Consider the following 27,685-nt stretch of genomic DNA (forward strand, 5'->3'; position numbering starts at 1 on the left):
CTATAGTTTTGTACTGTTTATTGATTTAGGGTAATTAACTTTCTATAGTGACCAAAATAATTTGGATTTTATGGTCTATTACTGCTGCCATGCACGTTTTTTTCTGCAAAGTTATTCAGACGATGACATTACAAAACATAAAACATTGCACGAAAGTAATGTGAAATATGGTGGACAACAACATCCTGTTACATAATACACATGAAAGCATGGACAAAACAATGCACGCCTCCACATGCAAGAAATACAACTATAGTAACTATGATGGAAAACGCTGCAACAAACAGACAGGCCTAACTATGGTGGAAAACGTTGCAACAAACAGATGCATAACTATGGTGGAAAAACAAACTCAGATGCTGCAAATACTGGTCTTCTTCTCCAATTAGTGCACTTAAGCACTAAACTTTTAGGTTTTCTTTTTTGTAAATCCACACACAGACAAAGACACATATGCGCGCACACACACACACACACACACACACACACGCACAACTCTTTTTCTCAACAATTTCACAACTTACACCTTCTATCCTTTCAAATCCAACAGGTCCATTGTGAGTGAGTCTTCATATCCACAGATCTTAATCTGTTCAGAAATGTAATGTATTAACTTGACTTCATTTTCAGGCCATTTCAGCACAAGCAGCTGACAAAGTGTCTGTCTTCATTAGCAGGCACAGCTCAAAGTCCTTGGCCACCCGTACCACCCCAAAGGGCAACCGCAGCTTATCAGGGGCAGGCAGGGCAATGTGTCCGAGGAAGATAAGAGACTATCCAGCTCTGTCTGCACATACATTATGTGACTTGTTGTAACACAGTGGTACCACTGAGAATGCATTGCGATCCAATCATTCAAACCAGCGGTGATCTGTGATGAATTTGACAACATGAAGACCAATGTCTCCTGGTGCAGCTAGGCAAGAATGAACGTAGGCAGTAACACAATCTTTTAAAGTATATTTGTTGGGCCTTTTGCATTTATTTGTATAGGTCAGTGAAGATAGACAGGAAGTGAGTGGGAGAGAGAGATGGGGTGGGACCGGGATATGACAGCAGGTCGGATTCGAACCTGGGTCCCTGTGGACACTTTGACCCATATATGGTATGAGCGCTGTAGCCTGTTGTGCCACAGCGCTCTCCAGTAACACAATCTTAACAACACCCGTTAGCTAGCCACCTTGAAGCTGCATGACAGACATAGGTGGAAATGCTGATATCCAACACGCATCTTCAACCCGACTGGGCCTTAAAGACCTTTCAAAAGACCATCATCAGATTAATAAAAAAAAAAACATTTATGGTACTTTTCATGAAGTAGAAATATATATTTTGAGTTGAAGTTAAGTTGAAGATAATTAACAATGTAGAATATTCCTTGAAAATTTCAAGAATCTAGCATGAATTGTTCGAACGTAATGACCAAAGGAACTTAGCCATTTTCAAAAACAGCATTTTTTCATATTCAGATTTTAAGCTTCCATATCTCAGACAATAAAGTAGATAAAAACTTAAAATTGTGCACAGTAGTTGTATAATAACTTTATTGACCTAAAGCATGAAAGCATGAATAGCCAAACCTGAGCATCGTCATTGGTTATTCAACAGGAAATGCCAGAACAGACTCAAAAGTATTTGTATACTTGCAGAAAATGTACTTGTGCAAGCTTTAATTTAAAGGTTGCAAGGTTTAATACCTGTGGAATATATTTGTAAGTGAAGGACATATGAGTAATGCTTAATGCTTATATTGCCATGTACACCACATGAACTCAAAGTGAATTGAAACATCTTAGCTTTGCATGATAGTCTTGTCCATCAGGGTGACCAATCTCATAGCCACACCCACACCCACAATTCTCATAGCCCCAACCAAACAATCATTACCCATAACCAACAGAACCAGTCAAGCAACATTTTAAGATTCAAATCACCATGAAAACCATTAGCAATGATACAAAAACAAAGACCAAACTTTCTAGAGATGTTGATGACATTACAAGCTAACTTTTGCAAAAATGTACCCATTTTGAAATATAGATTTTGTTGTTATTTAATTTAATTAATTAATTTATATTATAAAACTTCTTATACAGTTACTGTTCATTTTCGGTAAACATAGCATTGCACAAAATGAAGATCTATGAAAGAGCCTTATCTTAATCTTATATATTCCTTATCGATTCCCCTTATCGATTCATATCATTTGCTGAACACTTCTAGGATGGCTTTGAGAGTTGTTGGCTTTGAATGTCTAATTATGACCGCCGCGCAGCGAAGCGGCGGTCATATAGGTTTAGTCAGATTGTATTTTTTTTTTCTTTTTCGCATGTCCAAATTTCTGTCAATGATTCCCGGGACACTGAAAGACCGGGGTAGACGAAACTTGGTGGGCATGTAACCCCATATGGATAGCATGGAACCATCGTTTTTCGTTTTGATCTGTAGCCCCCCCGCTGGACTGCACCCCCCGAAAGGAGGGTAGGGCAGACACAGTTTTCTGTGAATATCTCGAGAACCGTAAGGTTTAGGAGGACCATTTTTTTTTTGTATGTTGATCTCAAGGGGCCATGTCAACCCATCCCATTACCACTTATTTCATGTATAGCGCCACCTAGTTAAAAATTAAAAAGCAAAAAATTAGGTGTTTTCATCACAATATCTCTGGCTGACATGGTCAAAACTGCACGAAATTGAAATTGTATGATCATTATGACACCCTCCGAATGCATGCCAAGTTTTGTGTACTTTCGTTCATGGGGGGCCTTACAATAAAATAATTTATGTGTACATTTAGTGACGTACACCAACAAGGATTCCCGGGACACTGAAAGACCGGGGTACACAAAACTTGGTGGGCATGTACCCCCACATGGATAGCATGGAACTGTCATTTTTCGTTTCGATCTGTAGCCCCCCCGCTGGACTGGACCCCCCGAAAGGAGGGTAGGCCAGACACAGTTCTCTGTGAATATCTTGAGAACTGTAGGGCCTAGGATGACCATTTTTTCCGTATATTTGCCTCCAGGGGTCATGTTAACCCAGTTCATGTGCACACATGTGCACAAACAGATACACACACACACACACATTCACAGTAATCATACGTATGATGAGGCATAAGCGAACTAAGCGGCTGCTTGGGGCCTCCTGGCCACCAGGGGGCCCCCAATCGAGTTTTTTTTTTTTTTTTTTACATAATAAATAACGTAAACAAGTGACATCAATGAATGAATAAATGAAACAATTATCATTCAAATCAAGAAAATTATGATTTCATGATCAATATGCCTGCCTACTGCTACTGTGTCTGCCAGCCTTTGAGTCACGCGCATAAAGTAGACACCTCGGGTGCATATACAATTCGTGCAGACACTGCATCAAGTTCAACAATCGGAAGAGACGGTAATAAGCCTATTTCACGCCGCCATTTTGAATATCGATAAGCCGTATACTCACTTCCGGTTAACGATGTCTTATGGAGAAACTAACGTTATCAGAGCTATCAACAAGTTTACAAGGAATTTGCGGCATCTGCCAAATATTAATCACAGGTGGCAGATATTGTGGAACATCACACGAAAACTAAGCGATCCAAACTGGATCGGGGATATAAATTGTTCCATGAACAATTTTTATATAAATATGAAGGTAAAGTCAGTCAGCTAGCTAGATGGCTAATACCAGATTGCTAGATGGATAATACTAGATAAGACACAACAGCTTGTAAATGCACTTCAATAAAGCAGTGTAACAAAATTATCCTGTAACCTTCTTCTACTAAACCATCAGAATTGGATTGTAGATATAGAATGTTCCATGATCAGTTTATGTTTTGTGAAGGTAATGTTGATGTCAGCTAGCTAGAAGCTAGGTGGCTAACGTCAGATCCAAACACAGCTTGTAAATGCACTTCAATAAAGCTGTGTAACAAAATGATCCAGTATTTTATTTTGAAATTATTACGTGCATGTTGTTTTTGTATAGTCTCCAACGTAGTAGGCCTAGATGGTAGTGTCGTTGTGAGAGATCACTGTGTTACCCATCTCTTAGAAAAAACGAGGAGCCGCACAAACGAGGTGTAGTGAACATTGAATCTGTCAGGGGCAAAAGGAACAAGCACGCCGAAATAGCTATTGTTTACAACAGTCTTTTTGAAGGGGGTGCGTTGGCCAAATAATATTAAAAAGATGCAACACAAATGGCTATGGTTTGTCAACAAAAACGTTGTCTAGAGTATGCATCAATAATTGACAAACAAACGCTACCTACCCTGTTTTTTGTGCTAAACGTCACTGAAGCCTAGTTGATTGAAGGATGACATCTTACTTGCAACAGTGTCGATGTCTGAGCATCTTGCAATGTTAATAACAAATGCACCTTCCTGTGTACTACAGTAAGGAGCCTAACTTGTGAAAGTTAGGTGTGTTTTATGGGGAAATGTTTTGGATATCATACAAATGATGGTCATATGAAGGACAGATATACACATGAGGCATTTAATAAATGATATACCAGCTTGGCTTTTTATGTAAGATTGCCTTTTATGTAGGTACATTGTAAAAGGCAATCTTACATAAAAAGCCAAGCTGATATATCATTGATTAAATGCCTTGTGTGTATGTGTCCGTCGTATGACCATAATGTGTATGATATCCAAAACATTTCCCCATAGAAAAACACCTAAGTAGCAAATTGTTGCAACACTATGGAAGACAAAGCTCTTATTTCTTTCCCAAAAGTTTTAGTTGTTGTTCCACGAGTTAAGGTTCAGAAACTTTTGCTAATATGTTCCACTCACTGTGCTATTACTAACACTACTTCGGCCAGGAAGACTGCGGGGATATGCTGTTTTGTGTGTTGGTAGACTCTAATCACATTGTTGCACAAGCCACGCACTCAAGTAAACGTAACCTAACCAGTTGGTCATTTAAAAAACAAAAACATTGGGACGCTGCAGAGTGAAATCCACATTATATATGCCCTATAAAAGGTTAATGTCAAAGTAACAAGTAAACAAGAAACATATTTTATTGAAAAACTTGTGGACATCATAGAAATACACAACATGGAACAATACATGAACACCTATAAACCAATTATTATATATATATATATATATATATATATATATATATATATATATATATATATATATATGTACACCCGGAGCCACCTGTGGAGAGCAGGCTCACAGCAAGCCATGAGGTCCTTGCTGCCAGGAGAGATGAGACCCAGCAGTGGTTAGCAGGGAGGATCCTCAAGGGAACGTGGCAAACCGCAGATATGCGGCAGGGGCTGGAGCCAGAAGTGCTCCACCACTACGTGGATCTCTGGTAGGTCAAGGTCTCCCACTGCAGCATCGTTATGATACATCTGGGTGCGAGCCTAGATTGTCAGGTGGTTGATCCTTTGCAGGTTCCCCACTTTGTACTGATCAGACATTTCCGTGTAGAGGAGAGGATTTGGTGAGACGAGTCCTTCATTGAAGTTCTGAAAGACAAATAAGATATTTTTTATCATTCCACATTTATGGACGTATTTCTTCAATAGTATGTGTGTGTGTGTGTGTGTGTGTGTGTGTGTGTGTGTGTGTGCATGCGTGCGTGCTTTGTTCAATTTTCAATTTATCTGTTTTACAATTATTCTGTTGATCAGCATGTGGGCGTGCATGTGTGTGTGACATATTTCTCGATGTATTTTCTTGATTTCGGATTCAGTGATTATTACTAACAACTTAGCATGTGGGAGTGCATGGGTGCGTGTGTATGCATGTAGAAGAGCAGGGAAGTGAAAATACTCACGTGACAACACCAGCACCTCGAGTTCCACTATCCTCGTGTGAGCTGCATCCAATGCACCTACCTGATGCAAACAAATAGAGAAAAAGTAGAGAAATAATGAAACAGATCACAGCACCTCTTTAAACTCAGTCCATATCAAGAATAGCTTATTTCCCTGATGCTGACATCCTGCTAAACTGTAAACAACAAATGCTTATTAATTAATTACGGTACACTACAATTACTTTAGTGTGCAATGATGACATACTGTAGTAAGTTATGAGTGCTGTGACACAAAATAGCATCACAATAATCTGTGTTTCAGTAAAAGGTGTATGAAATATAAATGTATGAAATAATCTCTTGTTTAGTTTAAAACAGACACAGACACACGAACACAATTTGCTGTCTAAACCTAGCTAACATTACTATCTATATCTTTGCTTTGTTACCTAGGGCTATTGGCTCTGTGCAGCACTAGGTAGAGACAAACTCCACGTAGTGCACGTAGGCGGGGGGAAGCTAAAATCACGTAAATATCTACTTGAAACAGAGCAGACTGGCACACAGCAGTGCTCCTTGGAGCTGCCCACGGGTTTAAGAAGCGTAAAACACTTGCATAAATTGTATTTCATACATTTTGGCACAACTGAAGCATTCATCTTTAGGTGCTTTTTAAAAGCGATTACAACGAACGAGAAACGTGTGCCGTTCACCCACCATAACAAACACGAAGTCCGTCTTTCATATCATGCCGTAGGCTGGTGTATTTAGGAAAAAGGTGGAAGCTAAAATTGCGTTTAAATATCTACTTGAAACCGAGCAGACTGACACACAGCAGTAATCCTTGGAGCTGCCCGCGGGTTTAAGAAAACACTTGCATAAATTGTATTTCATACATTTTTGCACAACTGAAGCATTCATCTTTAGGTGCTTTTTAAAAGCGATTACAACGAGCGAGAAACGTGTGCCGTTCACCCACCATAACACAAACACGAAGTTCGTCTTTCATATCATACCGTAGGCTGGTGTATTTAGGAAAAAGGTGGAAGCTACAATTGCGTTTAAATATCGACTTGAAACCGAGCAGACTGCAGTCAGACTAGCATCAGTGCTCATCAGTCACCCATGGTTTTAAGAAGCTTAACACTTGCACATTGTAGGCTAATGTTATTTCTTACGTTTTGGTACAATTTAAGTACTAATTATGTAGTGCACAGAGCCAGTAAAATCCTCCAAATAAACATAATGTATATGCAAATGTACACCTAGCTATTTATCTCCTTGCCAGTTCATATACTCGGATCAAATCTTACCTGGGGATGGTCGTGCGTCGTAGTTATGGTCCGTAGCTAGGCTAGCTAGCTAAGCTAAGGTAGCTAGCAACATCAACATCTTCTTTCCACAAGGTTGTTGGACTTCATGAACATCAAACCCCAGTCTCTCAGTTGTCCTTTCAAAAACAGACTTCCTGGCTTGGGTTGTTTCAGAGACCTCTGGTTTGTTAAAACCACTAGGTGTTTTGTACAGGTCACTGCTACGGAAATGCATACTAGAAAGGACTGTGCTATTAGAGACGTTAAACAGTGGGCCTTCCTCTCTCCTGATGGCTTGAATCCATTTTCTTTGACGGTCCACATCGCGGGGAAAATTTTGAAAGCTCAAATATGGTTGTTTTGGTCTGCTGTTGGTACACAGAGGCACACAATACCGCCTTGTGCAAATCATCTGTGCCATTGCCATTCACCGTGAATGGTGTTCCGTATGACCGGAAGTAGCGATACGTCTTAATGTAGCAAAACGGAAGAGACGCCATTTTTAGATGAGATAGGCTTATGTTAAGACAAGTCACAAAAAAGGACGTATCTCTCTGGTGCCGAAAACAGAACGAAGAAATGACAGAGGAGGAGAAAAACGAGCAAGATAAAGGTATGTTTTGCATGATTATTTACAGTATGTTTTGTGCTTGAGGTAGCTAGCTAGCTGTCATGATCTAATATAAGCCATCACCAGAGCTAAATCTCCGCCATCAACAGAGAAATGTCTCCCATTAATATATATTTATCTAGATGTATTTCAGATGTCAAGGATATTGGGATTGTTTTGGATGTTCAATCAAGCATGTACCCTTGCTCTAGGTGGGCTTATTATGTCGTAAATTAAAGTTAGCTAGCTGACTGAAGTGGACATTAGCACTACAGTAGCTACATGAAAACGTAGCTGAAGGCAAATTTACCACAGAGGGATTGTTTCTGATTTCGTACCTGAAAGTGTTGATAGTTTATTACTGCTCTATAATATGTGACATAGTGGTAAGTCTGATAGCAACAACAGACTAAGCCCAGGCTCCCAGTCCCAACCCAACCCACTGACTAGCGCGACTCTGGACATCGGTAACGTTCCAGCTTCATAGGCAAAGATGGAACAGCAGTGCGCTCTGCTCTAAGATCTTTGGAGAGAGATGGTAGTGTTTGAGAAAATATACCATGTTGGGTGGGGAGACTTCTGTGATGAAAATAAACTTACATTTGATTAAGATAGTGGCAAGTGATGTAGCGGTGCTACCCTAATATTTAGGCTGCAGTAGATCACCATGTTAAGCGTTCACCATACTGCAATTAAGTATACTCTTTTGATTATGCCTCATTTGCCAATAGAATATGAATTGTTACTTGTGGAATTGCTTGTTATTTGAGTGTAAGTAATGATAGCAAAATAAACTCATTCTGCTCGATCAACTATGCACTTATGCAATATTTTTTTTTTTTTCAGAGACACTGTTGAAGTCCTTTGGAGCACATCTCTACCTCTACCTAACTCTACCTACCAGAAGGTGAGGTTTTCTTGATGGCAAATGGTTACATAGCCTGTTAATATGACACGACACATTTAACATCGTTTTTTATTTATTTATTTATTTATGTATTTATTTAATCATTGCAGGTTCGTCCACTGCAGAGTTGCAGATGCCTAAAAACCAGGAACGAAGTAGGAATAATTATCTATTTTTTGGGACATTTTATTTTTGATTATTAATGTTTGTCTATTTTGTTTTTATTTTGTAGTTGAAAATTGCTCATTTAATGCACATTTGCGGATTTGTTCAGCAAATCTGTTGAAAAACAAGTCATTAAACTGATGTACTTGTTTACAACAAATACAAATGCTGTTGTATTTTGTTATTTGTCAATTCAACTTCAGTAAACCACCCTTAGTGCTTCACTTTGAATATGAATGTTTCAAATAAATCTGTGATTTTAGTACCCTCTAAGATTAAAAGGTGACAGGGTTGGTGTAAATAACAACTATATTAATACATTGGTTTACCAAGCACATGGGGCCAGAAGTCTAGATTGGAGCCCCAAAACATTTTTGGCATGTGAGCAAGGATGGATTACTGAATGAGCCTACCGAGCCCAAGAGGTCAAGGGACCCTGAACCCCAAGTAGTTGTGTGAATTCACTACCAATAAGTCAAAAAGCAAAAGGCTATGAATCTGAACAAATTTAGGTACTGCCCTTCTCCAGCTGACCATCCCAAAAATGCACCAGAATACAGGAAATCACATCTAACCCCCCCCCCCCCCACACACACACACACACCCGTTTGTACCCACATTTGCACAAACAGGGTAGGGGGAGAGGGTCCTTATGCATCTGTGTCCAGGGGGACAGTAGTTCATAATCAGTCGCTGTATTAATACATAACCTCACTGTATTAATTTATAATATGACATTATAGTGTGAAGTTGTCAATTATCGCCAAGCACAGGTGACTGCGTTGTGGGAGGGGGCCCCCAAATCAAATTCTGCTTAGGGCCCCCAAAAGGCTTGGGCCGGCACTGCGTATGACACATACTCACACAGTAGACATATGTACGCTTCCATGCACAGGCACATACGCAGGCACGCACACACACACACACACACACACACACACACACACACACACACACACACACACACACACACACACACACACACACACACACATAACATAAACATAACACAAACAATCAAGAATTTCTCATAATTATGAACAGGCAAGATGGAGGTGGGGTTGTATAAAATGAATTTTACATGTGAAATCTATGAACTAATCATGTTTTGCTACTTGTTGTCTAGCAGATACCAGTGAGAATTGAGTGTGGATAATGCAATTTAGTGAGACAGTTAGAATCATATAGGCCTTTCAGCGTGATTTCTTTTTGTGGAAAAAATGTGCTGGACTGGGCGGCGGTCATATTTTGTACCGCTCTGCGGTACATCTAGTTTAAAGTGGTTTTAGAGAATGAATATCAAGTGTGCAATATCAATACAGAAGTTAAATGCTTTAAAATTTCTAAAAAAGTAAACATTTCTAAAACAAAGCTTTGTATTGTGTTACGACCCTGTGCCCCTTCAGGCCTTCTCCTGTCAGTGCACGGGCAGGGCTGGGCCTGGTTGGGCTAATGGGCTAACAAGAAGTATGGTTAGGGTGGGGCTATATAAGGGGTTTCCTAGCTCTCTCATTAGGCACTTTTCTTCCTTCTTGCAGGCACTCACTTTGATTCCCTCACACTTGCACTTTGCGCTCTCCCCTCATTTCTATCTCTACCTCTCTTTTTCATCTAGCTTCTCACATACTGACCCTCTTTACATCCATACACGCATACACGCACGCCACCACTCCCATTCATTTCCCCCTAGACATTTTGCTATTAGTAACCTTGTGCTTTACTTTAATATATTAATATATTTGGTTTGAACCTTGTTGTCCGTGTCCCTCTTTATGTTTCGGTCTGGGAACGAGCCGGCCGTAACAATTGTAATCGTTAGGGACTGTACGATATTTAGCGGGGGGGGAGGGCCGGTCGCCAGACGATCGGGTTAAAAATGTTCTGCCTGGCCCTCCCCCCTGGTCAAATTTTTTTTTCCAGGGGCCTCCCCCCGGCTCAAAAAAATTCTCCTAGGCCCTCCCCCCTACGTGAATCAAATAAAACTGGTCGAAAAATTACGTTTACAAGGTTAAAACGGCCAGAATATGTCATAAGCACACATACACACACACGGGGCTACAAACCAGTGTTGCGCGGGTTTGGTCACAAGCGGCCCGCGGTCTATGAAGGTATATTGGGTGCAAAAGTGGCGAGCACATTTAACTGCAGATTTTGCATGTGCACACTAAAGTCGTAAATGTGTAACAGTAAAGTTGAAGTTGTACATATTTTTTTATATCTTGTTAACACAAAATAGGGGCTACGGGTTCACAAATCCTTTTTACAGGTACACAAATCCTTTTTACAGGTACACAAATCCTATCCTGTGAGTCACAACTTTCAAGAGTCACGCACTCGACACTTTTGCTCCAATCGTTGCAGCGCAGTAGGTGCGAAACACATTTGCACATCCGTGTTTCATAATCTGAGAACATGCACAACATTCGTGCATTTGTAAACCCAAATGTGAACTAATGCATCCGAAGTTGTGCATCTGTGAAATAATTTCTCATTAATAAAATTCTACAGATCGCTTTGATTTTCTTGCACGACTACAAGTCAATTGATACAAGTGCTCGAATCTGCTTCTACGAGTGACGAGTGACTTTTGCTCCTAGCTAGGTGATATAATAGGAGCAAAACGATTTGTATGTGTGCACGTCGAGCGAATCGATCGAGAAAACAAGGCGGCCGGATCTGGATCGCGCTCAGACTACCATTGCCTGCTCATAAGGTAAGTAACATGATAATAATATGAAGAAAGTTATCTTGTTTGTTGGTTTACATTATCATGACAGCTATGTTTAGCTTAGTTTACCTGCTTGCTAAATCCTCCAGTGCCAGATCAAGCTAGCTATCGCTAGATAAATAACTAGTTTAGAAGTACAGAAATATAACACTGCCCGTCCAAAATCGTTAGGACACACAATCTGACACAATCGTTCTGCAATTTTCGAACAGCTGACTTGTATCTTGCACGAAGACTATTGGATAGTGCAAGGCAAGTTAGCAATTGTTTGCTGTGCAGACATTATGAATAATAAGGTTGTAGAACTTAACACCGCACACCGCAACATTTTTTTCCTCGCTTTGTGCAAAGAAAAACTATAAATCGTGTGTCCTTCATTGATAAGGAAACATGCTGAGGTTACTTACTTTATGAGCAGGCAATGGTAGTCTGAGCGTGATCCAGGATCCAGATCCGGCCGCCTTGTTTTCTCGATCGATTGCTCGACGTGCACACATACAAATCTTTTTGCACCTATTATATCACCTAGCTAGGAGCAAAAGTCACTCGTCACTCGTAGAAGCAGATTCGAGCACTTGTATCAATTGACTTGTAGTCGTGCAAGAAAATCAAAGCGATCTGTAGAATTTTATTAATGAGAAATTATTTCACAGATGCACAACTTCGGATGCATTAGTTCACATTTGGGTTTACAAATGCACGAATGTTGTGCATGTTCTCAGATTATGAAACACGGATGTGCAAATGTGTTTCGCACCTACTGCGCTGCAACGATTGGAGCAAAAGTGTCGAGTGCGTGACTCTTGAAAGTTGTGACTCACAGGATAGGATTTGTGTACCTGTAAAAAGGATTTGTGTACCTGTAAAAATGATTTGTGAACCCGTAGCCCCTATTTTGTGTTAACAAGATATAAAAAAATATGTACAACTTCAACTTTACTGTTACACATTTACGACTTTAGTGTGCACATGCAAAATCTGCAGTTAAATGTGCTCGCCACTTTTTATACCTTTATTGCACCCAATATACCTTCATAGTTAACTGGCTGGACTGTTTACTTTGCCTCTGGAGATAACGTAACCGCCCCCTTCTCTTGCAGGTGTGTTCAGCTGATGATTTAGCCTCCGATACCTGGCAGCAGATTCGTCTGTTTAACTGAAGTTTAAATAGACATGTTTGTGATGCTCCACTTTGTTGTTTAATAAAGCTTTACAACACGATGTGTCGGCGTTGGAAGTGTCAGGTTGTCTGTAGTAGGCTAGGCTACATGCGCTGGACCATGAATATGCCACCAAATAAATAAAACTAAATAAACTCCAAGTGGGTCTCGAACCACTACTAAATTAAACTGCTTGCATGATAACCTGACATTTACCTGCTTGCGCCACTAACCAGGCTGACACAACCCAGGGAAATTGGCCATACTTATTTACTAGGCTTACAAGTAAAATAGGTCACCTAGTATGTTATTGTGTTTGTAGCAGGTTAACACAGTGGATCATGGTAACTGGCTACTGTGTTATCTCGCTGCCCAAGCCATTTAGACCTTCAAAGTAGCCTATAGCCTAGGCTTGATGGTTTTTACGTTTCACTGACTGCTGGTCAGGCTGCCCGCGGCCACCTAGTCTATCTTCAGCCTAAATTGAGGAAGCATTGCTTGTCTAAAAATGTATACATTTAAAAAAACTGTGAATGGCGAGGATTGAACCAGTAGGCTAGACTAAAAAGAGCCAACGCATCAACCTGTTGCGCCACATCTTATCAATTGGTGAGTAATAAATTATTAAAATATATATAAATCCAATACACCTCAAACCTATGTTAACATGTCAAAACACGAACGTAAATAGCCTAGGCCTACGTGTATCTTGTGATATTTGATATAACATCTCTTTTGTGATATGTACAATTTTGTGTATAATGAAGACACATTAGACTTCTCCTGCACATTGTGTGTTTCAATGCGTGTGCGTGTTTCACGTTCGTTGTGATATGCATCAGGTTAATATGCAGATTATAGTTCTAGTTTTGTCATTCGAGTTCGAATCTTTTTTATTTCTTTTATTTGTTTGCTGGCGTTCATAATAAAACACTTCACGTAGAGGCGGCCACAGCCTGGCAGCAATCAGTGAAACGTTTGTAAACTGAACGTTTGTAAACTGAACTGAAACTGAACATTGTAAGATAACACAGTAGTATCCAGTCACCATAATCCGCTGTGTTAACCTGCTAAACACAATAACATACTAGTTGACCTCATTTACTAGTAGGCCTAGTAGGCTACATATCACCAATTTCAATGGGAAGTGTCAACTGGTTAGTGGTGCAAGCAGCTTAATTTAGTAGTGGTTCGAGACCCGTGGAGTTTATTTAGTTTTATTTATTTGGTGGCATATTCATGGTCCAGCGCATGTAGCCTAGCCTACTACAGACAACCTGACACTTCCAACGCCGACACATCGTGTTGTAAAGCTTTATTAAACAACAAAGTGGAGCATCACAAACATGTCTATTTGAACTTCAGTTAAACAGACGAATCTGCTGCCAGGTATCGGAGGCTAAATCATCAGCTGAACACATCTGCAAAAGAAGGGGGCGGTTACGTTAACTCCAGAGGCAAAGTGAACAGTCCAGCCAGTTAACATGAAAGCCAGTTACCGTATAACACCGGTCCCGGCAGGCCAAGCGTGTTGCAATTTGATGACATAATGACCTATCGCAATATGCCGGTATAACAAAAATCTCTATCGTTGGCCAAATTTTTATCGCATACCGCTTATACCGTTTATATCGCCCAGCCCTAGTCTACTGCTATTTCTATAGTCCAACACAAGGGGGAGTCGTTGATCTATTTTAATATAGCCGTGTACTTAATGGAGGCCAACCCCCTTAACCAGACAAATTAACTGGGTAATACCAGAGATCGATCAAGGAGTCACACATGAAAGAACTCAACTAAAGTGGAAAACAGAACACCTACATAACTAAAACACAATGTTCAATTCCCAATCCCACAACACTTATAGCCTATAAGGGTGATTTAATACAGTTATTGTTGATGTGAGTGCAAGGGAAGCCTTTGCTGACAAATCTGTCAGTTGATAGAAATGAATGCTGGAGCAATAACATTTTTCCTCTACACTTGAACTGAAAGTGTAGCCTATACAGTAATGTCCACCACATTGTCCTGTTATAAGGCATGGATGAGGTGGAGGCAAATGTTGATTCGGACAATTATTTTCGGAAATCATGGACTCATCTGCTTGGGATGGAGGGCGGGGGGGGGATCTTGCATTCTTTAATTGTAATGTCTGTTAATTTTGTTATGTTTCATACAGCAGCAGCAATTACGCAGCGGCACCACTAGGACGGTGCAGCTTATTCTAACAGTGCCTACACACTCCTGTGCTGAATGTAGTGCTGGAGTCGCATCTCATTCACTTTACATGGGCTTACGTCATCTGTTGCCAAATTGAACGGCTAGGATAACAGCAGATCTAATCCGATCTGTGTTTCCTGTGTGAAATACATTTATGCATATACACAGATAAAGGCTGTGTGTGTGTGGATATGCGTGTGTGTATGTGTGAGTGAGTGGGTCCCAGCATGCATGTGTGCATTTGTGCCTGTGTGCAAACAGTGACACACCTGGAAAAAGAGGCATGTCTTCATCGAGACCATTCATTTAATAACTTGCCAGGTATCTCCAAAGAAGAGCACGCCCAAGGTGGAGCTACAGGTTTTACATTCTCCAGGTGTCATGTATTCAACCTTTCATTGAATGGAAGAACCAAATACAGAGAGAAGATTTGCTGTAAGTACAGAGAATGCAGAAATGAAATGAATACAACACTGCATTAGTGGGTGTTATGGATAAAACAATGTCACGGATACAACATTATGGTGTAATACTACAATTAATATATCTGTGGGGTGTTTGCCTTTAGACTCTATGCACTGGACTTAGAAGATTACTTGGCTATTTAAAAACCATACAATGTTTAGAAAAGAACATCATTCAGGTAAGAACATTTTATATATATATACTATATATATACTACTATATAACTATATATATATATAGTTTCATGGAAACATGAACTATAGCCATGTTACAGTAAAACTGCTTTAAAATAACAGCTTTAAATCTGTTTAACTGCATACAGCCTCTGGCAACAAGCAGCCCATACCATTGCCATTATATTACAGTTACATCAAATAACATGCCTTAATATGATTCTAAATACATCGTTTCCATTTACAACTAGGCTGAGGTAATCTGACACTGAGGATTGAAAGATAACCTAATCAAGCTGTGCTTGTTTAGAAAAGGAGTGCCTTTTCTTTCGTGACATTAGGGCACTATGGAATTGTTATTAATGAAAGTATTGAAACTGTGCAATATAAGAGTATTCAAAATCATATCACCTCATGATTGCAACATTACTTCTACATTGAACAGTAGGGTATTTGATTTCGTAGGATGGAAACTATGACCTCCAAGTATGTTGCCTAACTTGTTTTGAGTACCTTTGGAACCATAAGATAGATAGATAGATAGATACTCTGTTTTGATACTCTGTAAAATATCTGTACAGAACAGGGGGAAATGTAATATATTAAATGGAATTTTCCATTTAGTTTGCTTTATAGGTGTTTTTCGTATGTGTGGTTTATGTATTGCATTTTGGTAGTAAAGTTACTCATAATCAAGATTTTTGAGCTAGAGACAGGCATCTATAACACCATTTAACATCTTAAAGGAGAATTATGATAATTAAAGGAGAAATGATTTTGACCTAAAGTGTGTTGAAACATGATACTGAGTGTGAATGTATGTCTCATAGCTCACCTCGGCTTGTCCCCTGCACTCAGAAATCTGACGATAGTTAGCCAATGCTACCAACAGTTTTTCGTCGGGCATCGGCCTAGCCATGCAAATAAATCACTGTTTTACACCATTTACGAGGCTCAAAGTAGCTCCATACTTCATTGGTAGACTTCCGAGGGCGGATTCCAAAAACAATTCAGTGGAAATGCATGGATTCAGTTGCTTCCAGAAGTCAAATTCAAATCAACTTATCATTACTTCAGGGCAGAAAAAAAATAACTTCATGCCACTGTTTAGATTGACCCTCGATTGATATAATACCTCAATATAATACCTTAAACATTTTAATAAAATCTAGTGTGGCTGTTATGAGCCTGAGTGGTAATGCTCATGGTGAGACATGTTGGTGAGATCCTTCTGAGGATTATGGATAAATGATTTCTTGTTCTAATGTTTATACTTTCTTTAACGTAATCTGTAAAAGATGAAACATAGTAGTATTAAGTTATTTTGGCAAGTATGGCTGCATGTTATGGCTGCATGTCTCTAGCTCCAAAATAGTCATTATGAGGACACCTACAGTACTGTACTCCAATGTATAAACCACACACACAAGGGGAAAAAAGTAATACTACTACCTCTGTTTCTATCACTACAACTTCAACCACTGATGGTGATTGTTGTGGTTTCAGATGATCAGGATATGGCATCTGAGTTGAGAATTGTACTTTTGGGGAAAACTGGATCAGGCAAGAGTGCCACTGGCAATACCATCCTTGGAGAGAAGTTGTTCCATGATGAAGCATCTGCTGAGTCTGTAACAATAGCATGCTGGAGGGAGAGCCGACAGAATCTGGGAAGATACCTCTCAGTCATTGACACTCCTGGGATCTTTGACACTAAAATGACTAATAAGCAACTCAAGGAGGAGATAGATAAATGTTTGGTGTTTTCTCTTCCGGGTCCCCACGCTTTCCTACTGGTTATGAAACTTGGGGCAAGAATAACTGATGAAGAAAGAAATGTTGTCCAGTGGGTCGAAGACAACTTTGGGAAAGACGCATTTAAATACACAATCATCCTCTTCACATGTGAAGATCATATAGACAAACCTGTGGCCAGATACATCAACAATAGTTCTACACTGAAGGAGATTGTTGCCAAGTGCGAGACTGGATATGTCGTCTTCAACAACAGAAAAGACGATATCTCACAGGTCAAAAGTCTGTTAGAGAAAATTGATGAAATGGTGGAATGGAACAAGGGCTTTTACACTAGTGAACTGTTTGAAGAGGCCCAGAGAAAGCAGCATGCCAGGGAAAGAGATGAAACGATTGCAAAACATCTAAATACAGCGGGGACACTAGCTTTGGGAGCTGCAGGTGGCTTAGTTTTCGTAGCGAGCCCAGCTATTGGAATGGCAGCTGTTGAAATGATTGAAACTCCAGCTGCTGTGTCTGGAGCTGCAGGTGTTGTCTCCAAGCTGGCTGGCTGGTTTTGGAAACCAAAAAAGTAATTTGATAATTTATGACAATTACTATTTCCAAACCTTTTCAGCTCAAAATGCCATGAAATGCACAGCCATTGATGTAATATATGACAGCAGTGACATAGGTGGTTTATTTTCTACTTGTGTTGTAAAAATAAAAATTAAATTATTTGTTGGTGACTGTCATCATTCAACACCAAAACATGCACATCCAGCTGTCTTTTAGGCTCTTTTTTTTTAAATCATTGATATATCATGCTTTATACTGTATTCCTATTTGTTTTACCTAAGCAGTGACCTAAGGTGATGTTTCTTTCTAATTATGTCCTACAAATAAAATAAAAATCAAATAATCTGCCATGGCTTCATTGTTGGTGATTGTGTCATACTAACCTTGGATAAAATGTCTTCCTCATTTGGAAGGTCAAAACAGGTTTAACTGGTATCTGTTGGTAACTGGTGGCGTTTTCCCCCAGCGGTTCCCAAACTTTTTCCCCCGCGGACCACCTTCTACATCCTGACTCGGCTCGCGTACCCCCACCATCCAACACATAAAAAAGTAACTCATTCTATTGACGAATTTTTATGCATCGTTGTTTAATTAGCCGCACTACATGATAACATAATAAAAATGTGCAACTGCTCTATGAGCTCTCACGTTAAAAAAAAACAGTGTGGAGAACCACATTAGAATGGTTGGTAACACTCCAAAATAAGGTGCCATAATAAATAGCAAACTAGTAATTACCTAACCCTTTGTTAATATTTGTTAATTGTTACTAAAATATCTATTTGGCAAAAGTTAATAGTTTTTTCATCATTAATTAAATATTAGTTGTTTGCATAAAATCTGTATGTTAATGTTTTAACAAATCTATTAACTAATATTGTATTAATATATGTTAATAGTTAACTAAATATATTTTTGGCACTAATTAACAGTTATTTCTTACATCATTTAAATGTTAAATGTTTATTTACAAACTATATGCTAATATAAAAGTTAATGACATATTATTATTTATCTAGCTTTTCTGATTAGCTTTGTGGATAATTTATGGAATTTATGGTTTATGGCTTTATGGTCTTGTGGGGTGCACCCTACTGCCAGTGGTTGGTTGTGTGAGAGTTCGCGCTCCTCTTCTTCCACTTCATCCTTATTGGATACCTCTGTGGTTGGCTGTCCTGTAGGGCTGTAACGATACACCAACCTCACGATTCGGTTTGTATCACGATTTTTGACCCACGGTTCGATACAAATCTCGATTTTTCTTTTTCTTTTTTTTGGGGGGGGGGGGGGCTAGACATTTTAATAAATAACATTTTAATAGCCTCCCTTAGAACACCAGAGGATTACAATATAATATATCTATTATTTTATATCCTGATATAAAAATATTTTTCTGAATGACTGATATTTATGACAGCACACTTTATGCAGATTAGGCCTGCTATTTTTTATTACAACTCTACCTCTTTAATTCAGCTGTCTGGTTGAAGCCTGGAAATATTGTAAACAAAGTAGCATAGTTGACTAGCTTAGCCTATCATAGTCTACTGATTGGACTGTTCAGTTTTCCCATGTGTGTTTAAGTTTCAAGGTAATACTGTTCTCCTTGGGACAGGCCCTTTTGGGAAACGTTGGTATTGAGATGATCAGTCAACTTCAATGCAAGAGTTTTAAACAAATATGTGCAGCATGCTAATGATGCTAAGCGGATTTAATAGTAATTTAGCTAGTCGTCTTTTATGCGTCCTTGCTTTCACGATTGTGAATGTTTTATTTAAGTCGCGCGTGTTCATTGAGCAGGAGAGGGAGGGAGAGTGAGAGGGAGAGGGAGGGAGCGCGAGAGAGAGCGGGGCAAGGAGAGGGGGTTTACTTCTATACTGTTTGGTAAAGTTGCACACATAGTCTACAATGAAAGCAAGGAGAGGTATGAAATTATTATTTATTTATTTGTTTGTTTTTGGACAACGTAGGCTACCGATAAGTAAAGCGGGAGATGTGGGTTGCTTATGCGGCCGTGTAAGATGCAAAGCACTGCGTGAAACACTAGAAAGGTGTGTCGCGATTCTGCCTTTTCACACCGCGACACAGTATCGTTGATATGAATGTCGCGATTTCGGTTTCGAATCGTATATCGTTACAGCCCTACTGTCCTGTAATTGGTGACTCTGTCTAGTGTTTGAAAGTAGTGTACTCTTTGCCTTTGGAAGTACTATTTGGTTGCTGCTTGAATTTGGTGAAATTCAGGGGAGGGGGGTGTAACAGAGTTAGAAATGTAGTTTAGTGTTTGTATGTGATTTTTGCTGTGATTAAGCAGCTTTATTGAGATTGGTGTTTTGGAGCCCCCTTTGGAGAAACGCTATACTGCAGCTCTGCTGCGTTTTGTCCTTGTATTGTTGCCATAGCCGATCAGAAGCGGTATGCTTTGCATTGCGTAGGTTGACTGTATAAAGCTCTCCCCACTTTGTTTTAATTTTGTAACTGTAAAATGTTGTTTAAGTTGAAAACTTTGATATACCACCTGTATTTTGTTACTTTACATGTATTGTTAAGATTTGGGTGCAATTCTAGCAACTTAGAGAACGTTTATTAATGTTTTCATTATGACCACGAGAGTCTAACGTGACTCGCTAGCAACTTTCAGTGTAGTTTAGCTTAGTGTGCATGGAAAGTGCAATTCAGTGTAGTTCAGCTTAGTGTGCATGGAAAGTGCAATTCAGTCTAGCAGGAAATTAATGTACATTTAGTTTAGCATTATGTTTATGCATTACCTCTGTATGGTCTACGTCTGTAAGTGTTTAGTGAGTCTCAGAATATTAATAAACTGTTGTTCTGTGCACCTGAACATTCCATGTCGCATGTCTCCCTTGCTAGTAGGGCTGACAGTGATGGTATAGGAATGATGCATGTAATATAGCCCATTCAACTACTTGTTGTTTTGTTTTAACTTTTCCTAAAGGAATAAATGTGATAAGCCAGTTTTGGTCTCAGTCCCTTCACCGTCTGACTAGTTATATATTACTAATATATTAATAAAGCTTAACCAACTTTATTATAAGGGTCCCCCATACTGATAGTTATATATTACTAATATATTAATTAAGCTTAACCAACTTTATTATAAGTGGCTCCACACTGATAGCTATATACTACTAATATATTAACCAACTTTACTATAAGGGTCCCCCATACTGATAGTTATATATTACTAATATATTAATTAAGCTTAACCAACTTTATTATAAGGGGCCCCACGCTTATAGCTATATACTACTAACATATTAATTAAGCTTAACCAACTTTATTGCAAGCGGTTCCGGCGCCGACAACAGTGGCAGCATGTCAAGGTAGCTCCGTGTTTTTTTCTTGAATTTCCCCTTGGGGATCAATAAAGTATCTATCTATCTATCTATCTATCTATTTTAAGGGTCCTATGGAGAGCGGTTCATATTGGGATAGGCAGAAGCAGAGTTTAATAACAATTTTTATGCAAACAACTAATATTTAATTAATGATTAAAAAACTATTAACTTGTGCCAAATAGATATGTTAGTAACAATTAACAAAGGGTTAGGTAATTACTAGTTTGCTATTTATTATGGCACCTTATTATGGAGTGTTACCGAATGGTTAGGTAGCATCTCACTGCAGACCACGCACTGTGGCTTTGGGCAGTCTGTCTCCCAATCCACGTGAAGCCTAGGGCTATATGCCTCATCATACTTTCGTTTTCTTCGCGCAGTCTTTTCTGTCTTGTTTTTTATTTTATCCCTCTGCGCTCCATCTCCACCTTCATTAGTCTGCTCCCCATCCCATTCCATCGTTACCTGTGTCCTGCTCAGTATCTCGCTTCTCCTCTTCGATCGCTTTAATTAGGCCTTTTGGACAGTGTCCCTGTTTTCCATGTTTACGCAGCCTTCTACCTAGCCTATACTTCAACAAAACTAACGCGCCAGATATTCTGGCTGCCCGCAGGAAATCACGTAGCTTATTTTATAATGAAAACATACCCTATTATAGAGTTTACAAATGATTTCCTTTAATTTCACGTTTCCATATCATTATAACCCGATTCGAAATTATGTATTATTTATGAATTAATTAGAGTATTAATTCATTAATAATTTTTAACTCCTTTTCGCCATTGCCCTTTTCATCTTGCGTACCCCCTAGTAGCAGCTCGCGTACCACCGGTGGTACGCGTACCACAGTTTGGGAATCCCTGATGTAATGCAATACAAGTGTCTACTAAGAAATGTAAATTTAAGCATAAACATCAACAAACATGACATCATGTACAATAGCTGACCGCACCTTTAAAGAGAACAGCAATGTTGTTAGGGCTGGCTGACAGACAATAGTGTTTATGCCCCCATCTTAACTCTAATACTCATATGGGATATGGAAGTTATGAGGTCAACATATGAAACATAAACTACAAAATTATAATTATTACAATAACTCCGATTGAATTATTATTACAGCAACTCCAAGTTAAACTAGATGTACCGCAGAGCGGTACAAAATATGACCGCCGCCCAGTCCAGCACATTTTTTCCACAAAAAGAAATCACACTGAAAGGCCTATATGATTCTAACTGTCTCACTAAATTGCATTATCCACACTCAATTCTCACTGGTATCTGCTAGACAACAAGTACCAAAACATGATTAGTTCATAGATTTCACATGTAAAATTCATTTTATACAACCCCACCTCCATCTTGCCTGTTCATAATTCTGAGAAATTCTTGATTGTTTGTGTTATGTTTATGTTATGTGTGTGGGTGTGTGTGTATGTGAGTGTGTGTGTGTGTGTGTGTGTGTGTGTGTGTGTGCGTGTGTGTGTGCCTGCGTATATGCCTGTGCATGGAAGCGTACATATGTCTACTGTGTGAGTATGTGTCATACGTATGATTACTGTGAATGTGTGTTTGTGTGTATCTGTTTGTGCACATGTGTGCACAAGAAATGGGTTAACATGACCCCTGGAGGCAAATATACGGAAAAAAATGGTCATCCTAGGCCCTACAGTTCTCAAGATATTCACAGAGAACTGTGTCTGGCCTACCCTCCTTTCGGGGGTCCAGTCCAGCGGGGGGGGCTACAGATCAAAACGAAAAATGACAGTTCCATGCTATCCATGTGGGGGTACATGCCCACCAAGTTTTGTGTACCCCGGTCTTTCAGTGTTCCGGGAATCCTTGTTGGTGTACGTCACTAAATGTACACATAAATTATTTTATTGTAAGGCCCCCCATGAACGAAAGTACACAAAACTTGGCATGCATTCGGAGGGTGTCATAATGATCCTACACTTTCAATTTCGTGTAGGATCAACCCTAATTTTTTGCTTTTTAATTTTTAACTAGGTGGCGCTATACATGAAATAAGTGGTAATGAGATGGGTTGACATGGCCCCTTGAGATCAACATACAAAAAAAAGGTGGACCTCCTAGGCCCTACGGTTCTCGAGATATTCACAGAAAACTGTCTCCGGCCACCTACAGGCCAGTTGGTGTATAGTAACATAAATTAATTTATTGTGTGGCCCCCCATGAACGGAATTCCACGAAACTTGGCGTGCATTCAGAGGGTGTCATAATGATCCTACACTTCCAATTTCGTGCAGTTTTGACTATGTTAGGTCACAGATACCTGTGATTACAACACCTCATTTTTACTTTTTTGTGTTTAACTAGGTGGCGCTATAAATGAAATGAGTGGTTATGGAATGGGTTGACATGGCCCCTTGAGATCAACATACAAAAAAAAAAAAAATGGTCTTGCTATCCATATGGGGGTTAATAGCAAACTCGTAAACAGTGTCATTGGGCTCCTTTCCATGCAAACCTGCAGTACAAATTCAAATTTGCTAAAAGGTTCATCATCATAGTTACATCCTTTTATGTGTCAGGAACAATATTTCCAAATGGCTAGTTACAGAGAGATGGCTATAGAGCTTGCTCTTCCTTATTCACCACACCACATTATCCTGATTGCTTACACTTTTATTTTTCAAAATCCAACATTTGCTTAACCACTGTTACATTCTCTTTATGTAATAATCAAATATATTATTGCTACTCTGCATGTGGCCTGCCCTTTTCTGTTGCCTTGCCCTGAGCCAGGCTTTTTAAAACTCCCTATCCCACACCAATGACCATTTTTGTGACTGGTTTTATTTTTTACCTTTAGAGGTCTTTAAAAAATGTCTTAAAACTCCTTCAATTTGTACTTCAAAAATGGGCAGATATAAAAGGTGGCTGCTTTGGTCCCTCACAACTGGTTCGTCAGGTTTCTCCACGGCTAAATGTTTTGACAGTCAAATGATATTCCATCAATGGCGACATTGTCATAGTCTAAGGAAATGTAATTTGCTTAGGTGCATGTTGTGACTCCTATTTTTCCTCTTGGAACTTTTGTTTAAGGCTTAGATGGCCAGACAAGACAAGGACATCTTCATTCTTTTATTTATTTATTTATTTATGTCAAGGGTCTGGAGGGACAATTTGAAGGAGATTAAAATGCAGTTCCAATAATATCTGTTGGTGCACCATAATAAAACTTCCCTAAATGTTTGACATATAGGTAGGCCTAGATTGTTTTTTATATGTGTGGATTACCTAAATTATTGATAATTTCTGGTGAAAATTGAATGTGAATAGCCTGGAAGTATACTTACTGATAAAAATGTTGACGCGTTCAATTATTTCCCCCACTTATTTTCCTCTTATTTTCCCCACTGTATATTGGCATGGCATCAGTGATACGATTTTATACGTCTCTTCCTCCTGACCTGGGGCCGTGTTCACAAAGCCTTTTAACTTACCACTAGGAGTAGCCTACTCCTAAATCGCACTAAAAGATTTTAGCTAGGAGTTTTCTCTTAGAAGTTATTCACAAAGCCTTTCAGACCTAGGCCTACTCTAAGTAAGGAAAAAGCTTGACTGAAGTGACAACCTTGATTGGCTGATGATTGTAACGCGGGAATGACTCCAAACACCTCCCTTACGATGATGAGTGACAGGTGACAGGTCTGAGAATGTGTGCGCTACACAAGTAGTGCGAAGGACAGAAGATGATGAATAGCCTAGTAGCCTAATGAAACATAGGCCTACGGATTGATGCAGTAGCCTATCATTGCATCATTATTAAATTAATCTGTCACCATATGCCTACGTTTGCAAAGAGAACATTTTAATTTGATTCACAATGAAACGTTACATTTAATTTACATGTTAACAATGAGTAGTTTTGGTTGTTGTTGGTGGCGTTATTGCGTCCCTTTTATGAATGCAAAATTGTTCCCTCGCGATTGGAAGCTCCTGTTGCCGCATAGGCTACGCATTTCAAAACATCGCAACGTGAAATGCCACAAAAAGCTGTTTGTGAATAGGTCTTAGTGAGTTAGGAGTCCTCTCGACTTCTTTTATGCTGTCCCAGACTTAGGTGCTACTTTTAGGTCTAAAATGCTTCATGAATTACTTTTAGTGAGAAAAATTAGGAATCCTAAAGTTAGGAGTGACACGCCCATTATTTTTAGCAGTTGCTCCTACAGTTGCTCCTGCTTTTAGGAGCTACTTTTAGGCTTAAAATTCTGTGTGAATATGGCCCCTGCTGAACAGAACGTTTCATTGTTTTCTCTGCCCACACTTCTTGGGTATGCCTGCCTGCCTCACACCCACTTTTGTCTGCCTCATTATGTCTATCAATAAAATACATAAAGAAATCCTGATGTAATGTATCAACTGGAATATGTATCAGGGGCCGTATTCACAAAGAATTTTAAGGCTAAAAGTAGCTCCTAAGTGGCAAATTTAGGAACAACTCCTAAAAATAATGGGCGTGTCACTCCTAACTTGTCTTGTTCCGCCCTGAAGGGACTTATTTTCCCAATAATGACCGGCGTTCTATACATTATCCCGCTTATTACACGGAACGAAATAATAAACTCCCCACGATATGACTTTAGCCTACATAGCCTAGCCTATTTGTTACCGTTCATCGTGGCATTTTCTAACAAACAGTTCGCAACAACACATGCTGAACTTGAATCAAACATTCTTTAGAACATTCTTTCACAGCTGATCAACCGTCTGCTTTCACTTTTGAATGAAGTTCCAGTCCTTGCGTAATGATATGAAAGACGTATCAGAAGCACAAAACCCGTTGCCATTGACAGCGATAATTATATGTTTGCAGAGGTAATTACATGAAAATATTTTACCGTAGAACTTTGGGAAATCCCATTCAAGCCAATGGAGTGTCCTACTTGCCTTGTGAAGAGCCGTGTAATAAGTACATATATTTCATGTAAATTTAATTAATTGGAATTAGTTGCTCAAATCGGATAATCACAGCATGAATCAATCAAACTACATGCTGCATTCATTGTTGACATTTAATTTATGAGTAATCAATAGGGCTGTAACAATACACCAACCTCACGATTCGGTTTGTATCACGATTTTTGACCCACGGTTCGATACGAATCTCGATTTTTCTTTTTTTTTTTTTGGGGGGGGGGGGCTAGACATTTTATTAAATAACATTTTAATAGCCTTCCTTAGAACACCAGATGATTACAATATAATATATCTATTATTTTATATCCTGATATAAAAATATTTTTCTGAATGACTAATATTTATTATTTATGACAGCACACTTTATGCAGATTAGCCTATAGCCTAGGCCTACTATTTTTTATTACAACTCTACCTCTTTAATTCAGCTGTCTGGTTGAAGCCTGGAAATATTGTAAACAAAGTAGCATATAGCTACTTATTTTATTTAAGTCGTGCGTGTTCATTGAGCAGGAGAGGGAGGGAGAGTGAGAGGGAGGGAGCGCGAGAGAGAGCGGGGCAAGGAGAGGGGGTTTATAAAGCGGGACTATGTGTGCAACTTTACCAAACAGTATAAATACTGTTTGGTAAAGTTGCACACATAGTCTACAATGAAAGCAAGGAGAGGTATGAAATTATTATTTATTTATTTATTTGTTTTTGGACAACGTAGGCTACCGATAAGTAAAGCTTGAGTTGTGGGTTGCTTTTGCGGCAGCATAAGCTGCAAAGCACTGCGTAAAAACACTAGAAAGGGTGTGTCGCGATTCTGCCTTTTCACACCGCGACACAGTATCGTGGATATTAATGTCGCGATTTCGGTTTCGAATCGTAAATCGTTACAGCCCTAGTAATCAATGTACACATCACAAGTAAATCTTGTTTTTTTTGTTTCAGTGTAGCAGAGTCCTTATTAGGCTCTATGGTCAGATGGGGAAGGAGTCATATTAACCATTTCCAGCCCATGTATTTTTCCTCTGTGTCACCTTCCTCTGCGTTCTTAGATAGTTCTTCTGTGTTCTTATGTAGTTCCTCTGTGGCGTCCTCTCTAATCTTGAGAAGTCCCTCTCTGTTCTTGGGTGGTTCCTCTGTATTTTCATGTAGTTCCTCTGGGTTCTTTTGTAGTTCTTCTGAGTCGGCCTCTGTGCTCGTAGGTAGTTCCTCTGTGATTGTATGTAGTTCTTCTGTGTTTTCTTGTAGTTCCTTGGTGTTCTCATGTGCTTCTTCTGTGTCTGCCTCAGTGCTTGTGGATGGTTTCTCTGTATTGGCCCGGGAGCTTTCAGGTAGTTCCATATCAGGCCTAGGGCTGGGCGATATATCGGTATTACGACTACGACCGATATATTTTTGAAAACGATATGTAGTTGAGACAATATCGTAATACCGGTATTATGTCAAATAATGGGCCATTTTATCAAAGCCACTTGCTCTTCTGTGTTCAGACCATTCAGATAGCCGCATCTCTGCTCAACTGCGCCCCTTGCGTGTGCACGTTCTCCC

General features: G+C 39.3%; 2 protein-coding genes and 1 long non-coding RNA gene across 7 annotated transcripts in view; 1 reads left to right on the plus strand and 2 right to left on the minus strand.

Annotated features, from left to right (window-relative positions):
- Window positions 1–27,685, minus strand: part of LOC143124122 (E3 ubiquitin-protein ligase TRIM35-like) — a 51,448-nt gene that overhangs the window by 5,310 nt on the left and 18,453 nt on the right. Inside the window, exon 1 of one of the 5 annotated variants that reach the window (XM_076285452.1) lies at window positions 15,159–18,622. The exons of 3 other annotated variants lie outside the window; for them this stretch is intronic. In XM_076285452.1, the coding sequence (XP_076141567.1) occupies window positions 15,159–15,191 (33 nt within the window). In that variant the 5' untranslated portion in view covers window positions 15,192–18,622. Of the gene's footprint in view, window positions 1–526; window positions 837–15,158; window positions 18,623–27,685 lie in introns of those variants that run through there. One more of the 5 variants, XM_076285479.1, reaches the window with a different exon arrangement.
- On the minus strand, window positions 5,178–7,803 carry LOC143124164 (uncharacterized). The gene is made up of 3 exons (XR_012986995.1): window positions 7,100–7,803; window positions 5,805–5,865; window positions 5,178–5,493 (listed from the first exon to the last, which is right to left on the minus strand). It is a non-coding gene; the product is annotated as an uncharacterized LOC143124164 (long non-coding RNA).
- Window positions 15,447–17,857, plus strand: LOC143117004 (GTPase IMAP family member 7-like). Its single transcript, XM_076278478.1, has 2 exons — window positions 15,447–15,532; window positions 17,034–17,857. The coding sequence occupies exons 1-2, from the start codon at window positions 15,508–15,510 to the stop codon at window positions 17,855–17,857; spliced, it is 849 nt and encodes a 282-aa protein (XP_076134593.1). The 5' UTR covers window positions 15,447–15,507.

Source organism: Alosa pseudoharengus, unplaced genomic scaffold (assembly GCF_046254945.1).
Source record: "Alosa pseudoharengus isolate Yale_2024_CS ecotype anadromous, Long Island Sound unplaced genomic scaffold, YU_APseudo_1.1 YU_APseudo_1.1_scf_1, whole genome shotgun sequence".
In the NCBI taxonomy this organism is placed as follows: Eukaryota; Metazoa; Chordata; class Actinopteri; order Clupeiformes; family Clupeidae; genus Alosa; species Alosa pseudoharengus.

Bases quoted from the DNA above. Each gene is read 5' to 3' on its own strand.
- LOC143117004 (XM_076278478.1), top strand. From the start codon at position 15,508: ATGTTTAGAAAAGAACATCATTCAG. The intron at 15,533-17,033 runs GTAAGAACATTT...TTGTGGTTTCAG, and splicing joins TAGAAAAGAACATCATTCAG to ATGATCAGGATATGGCATCT.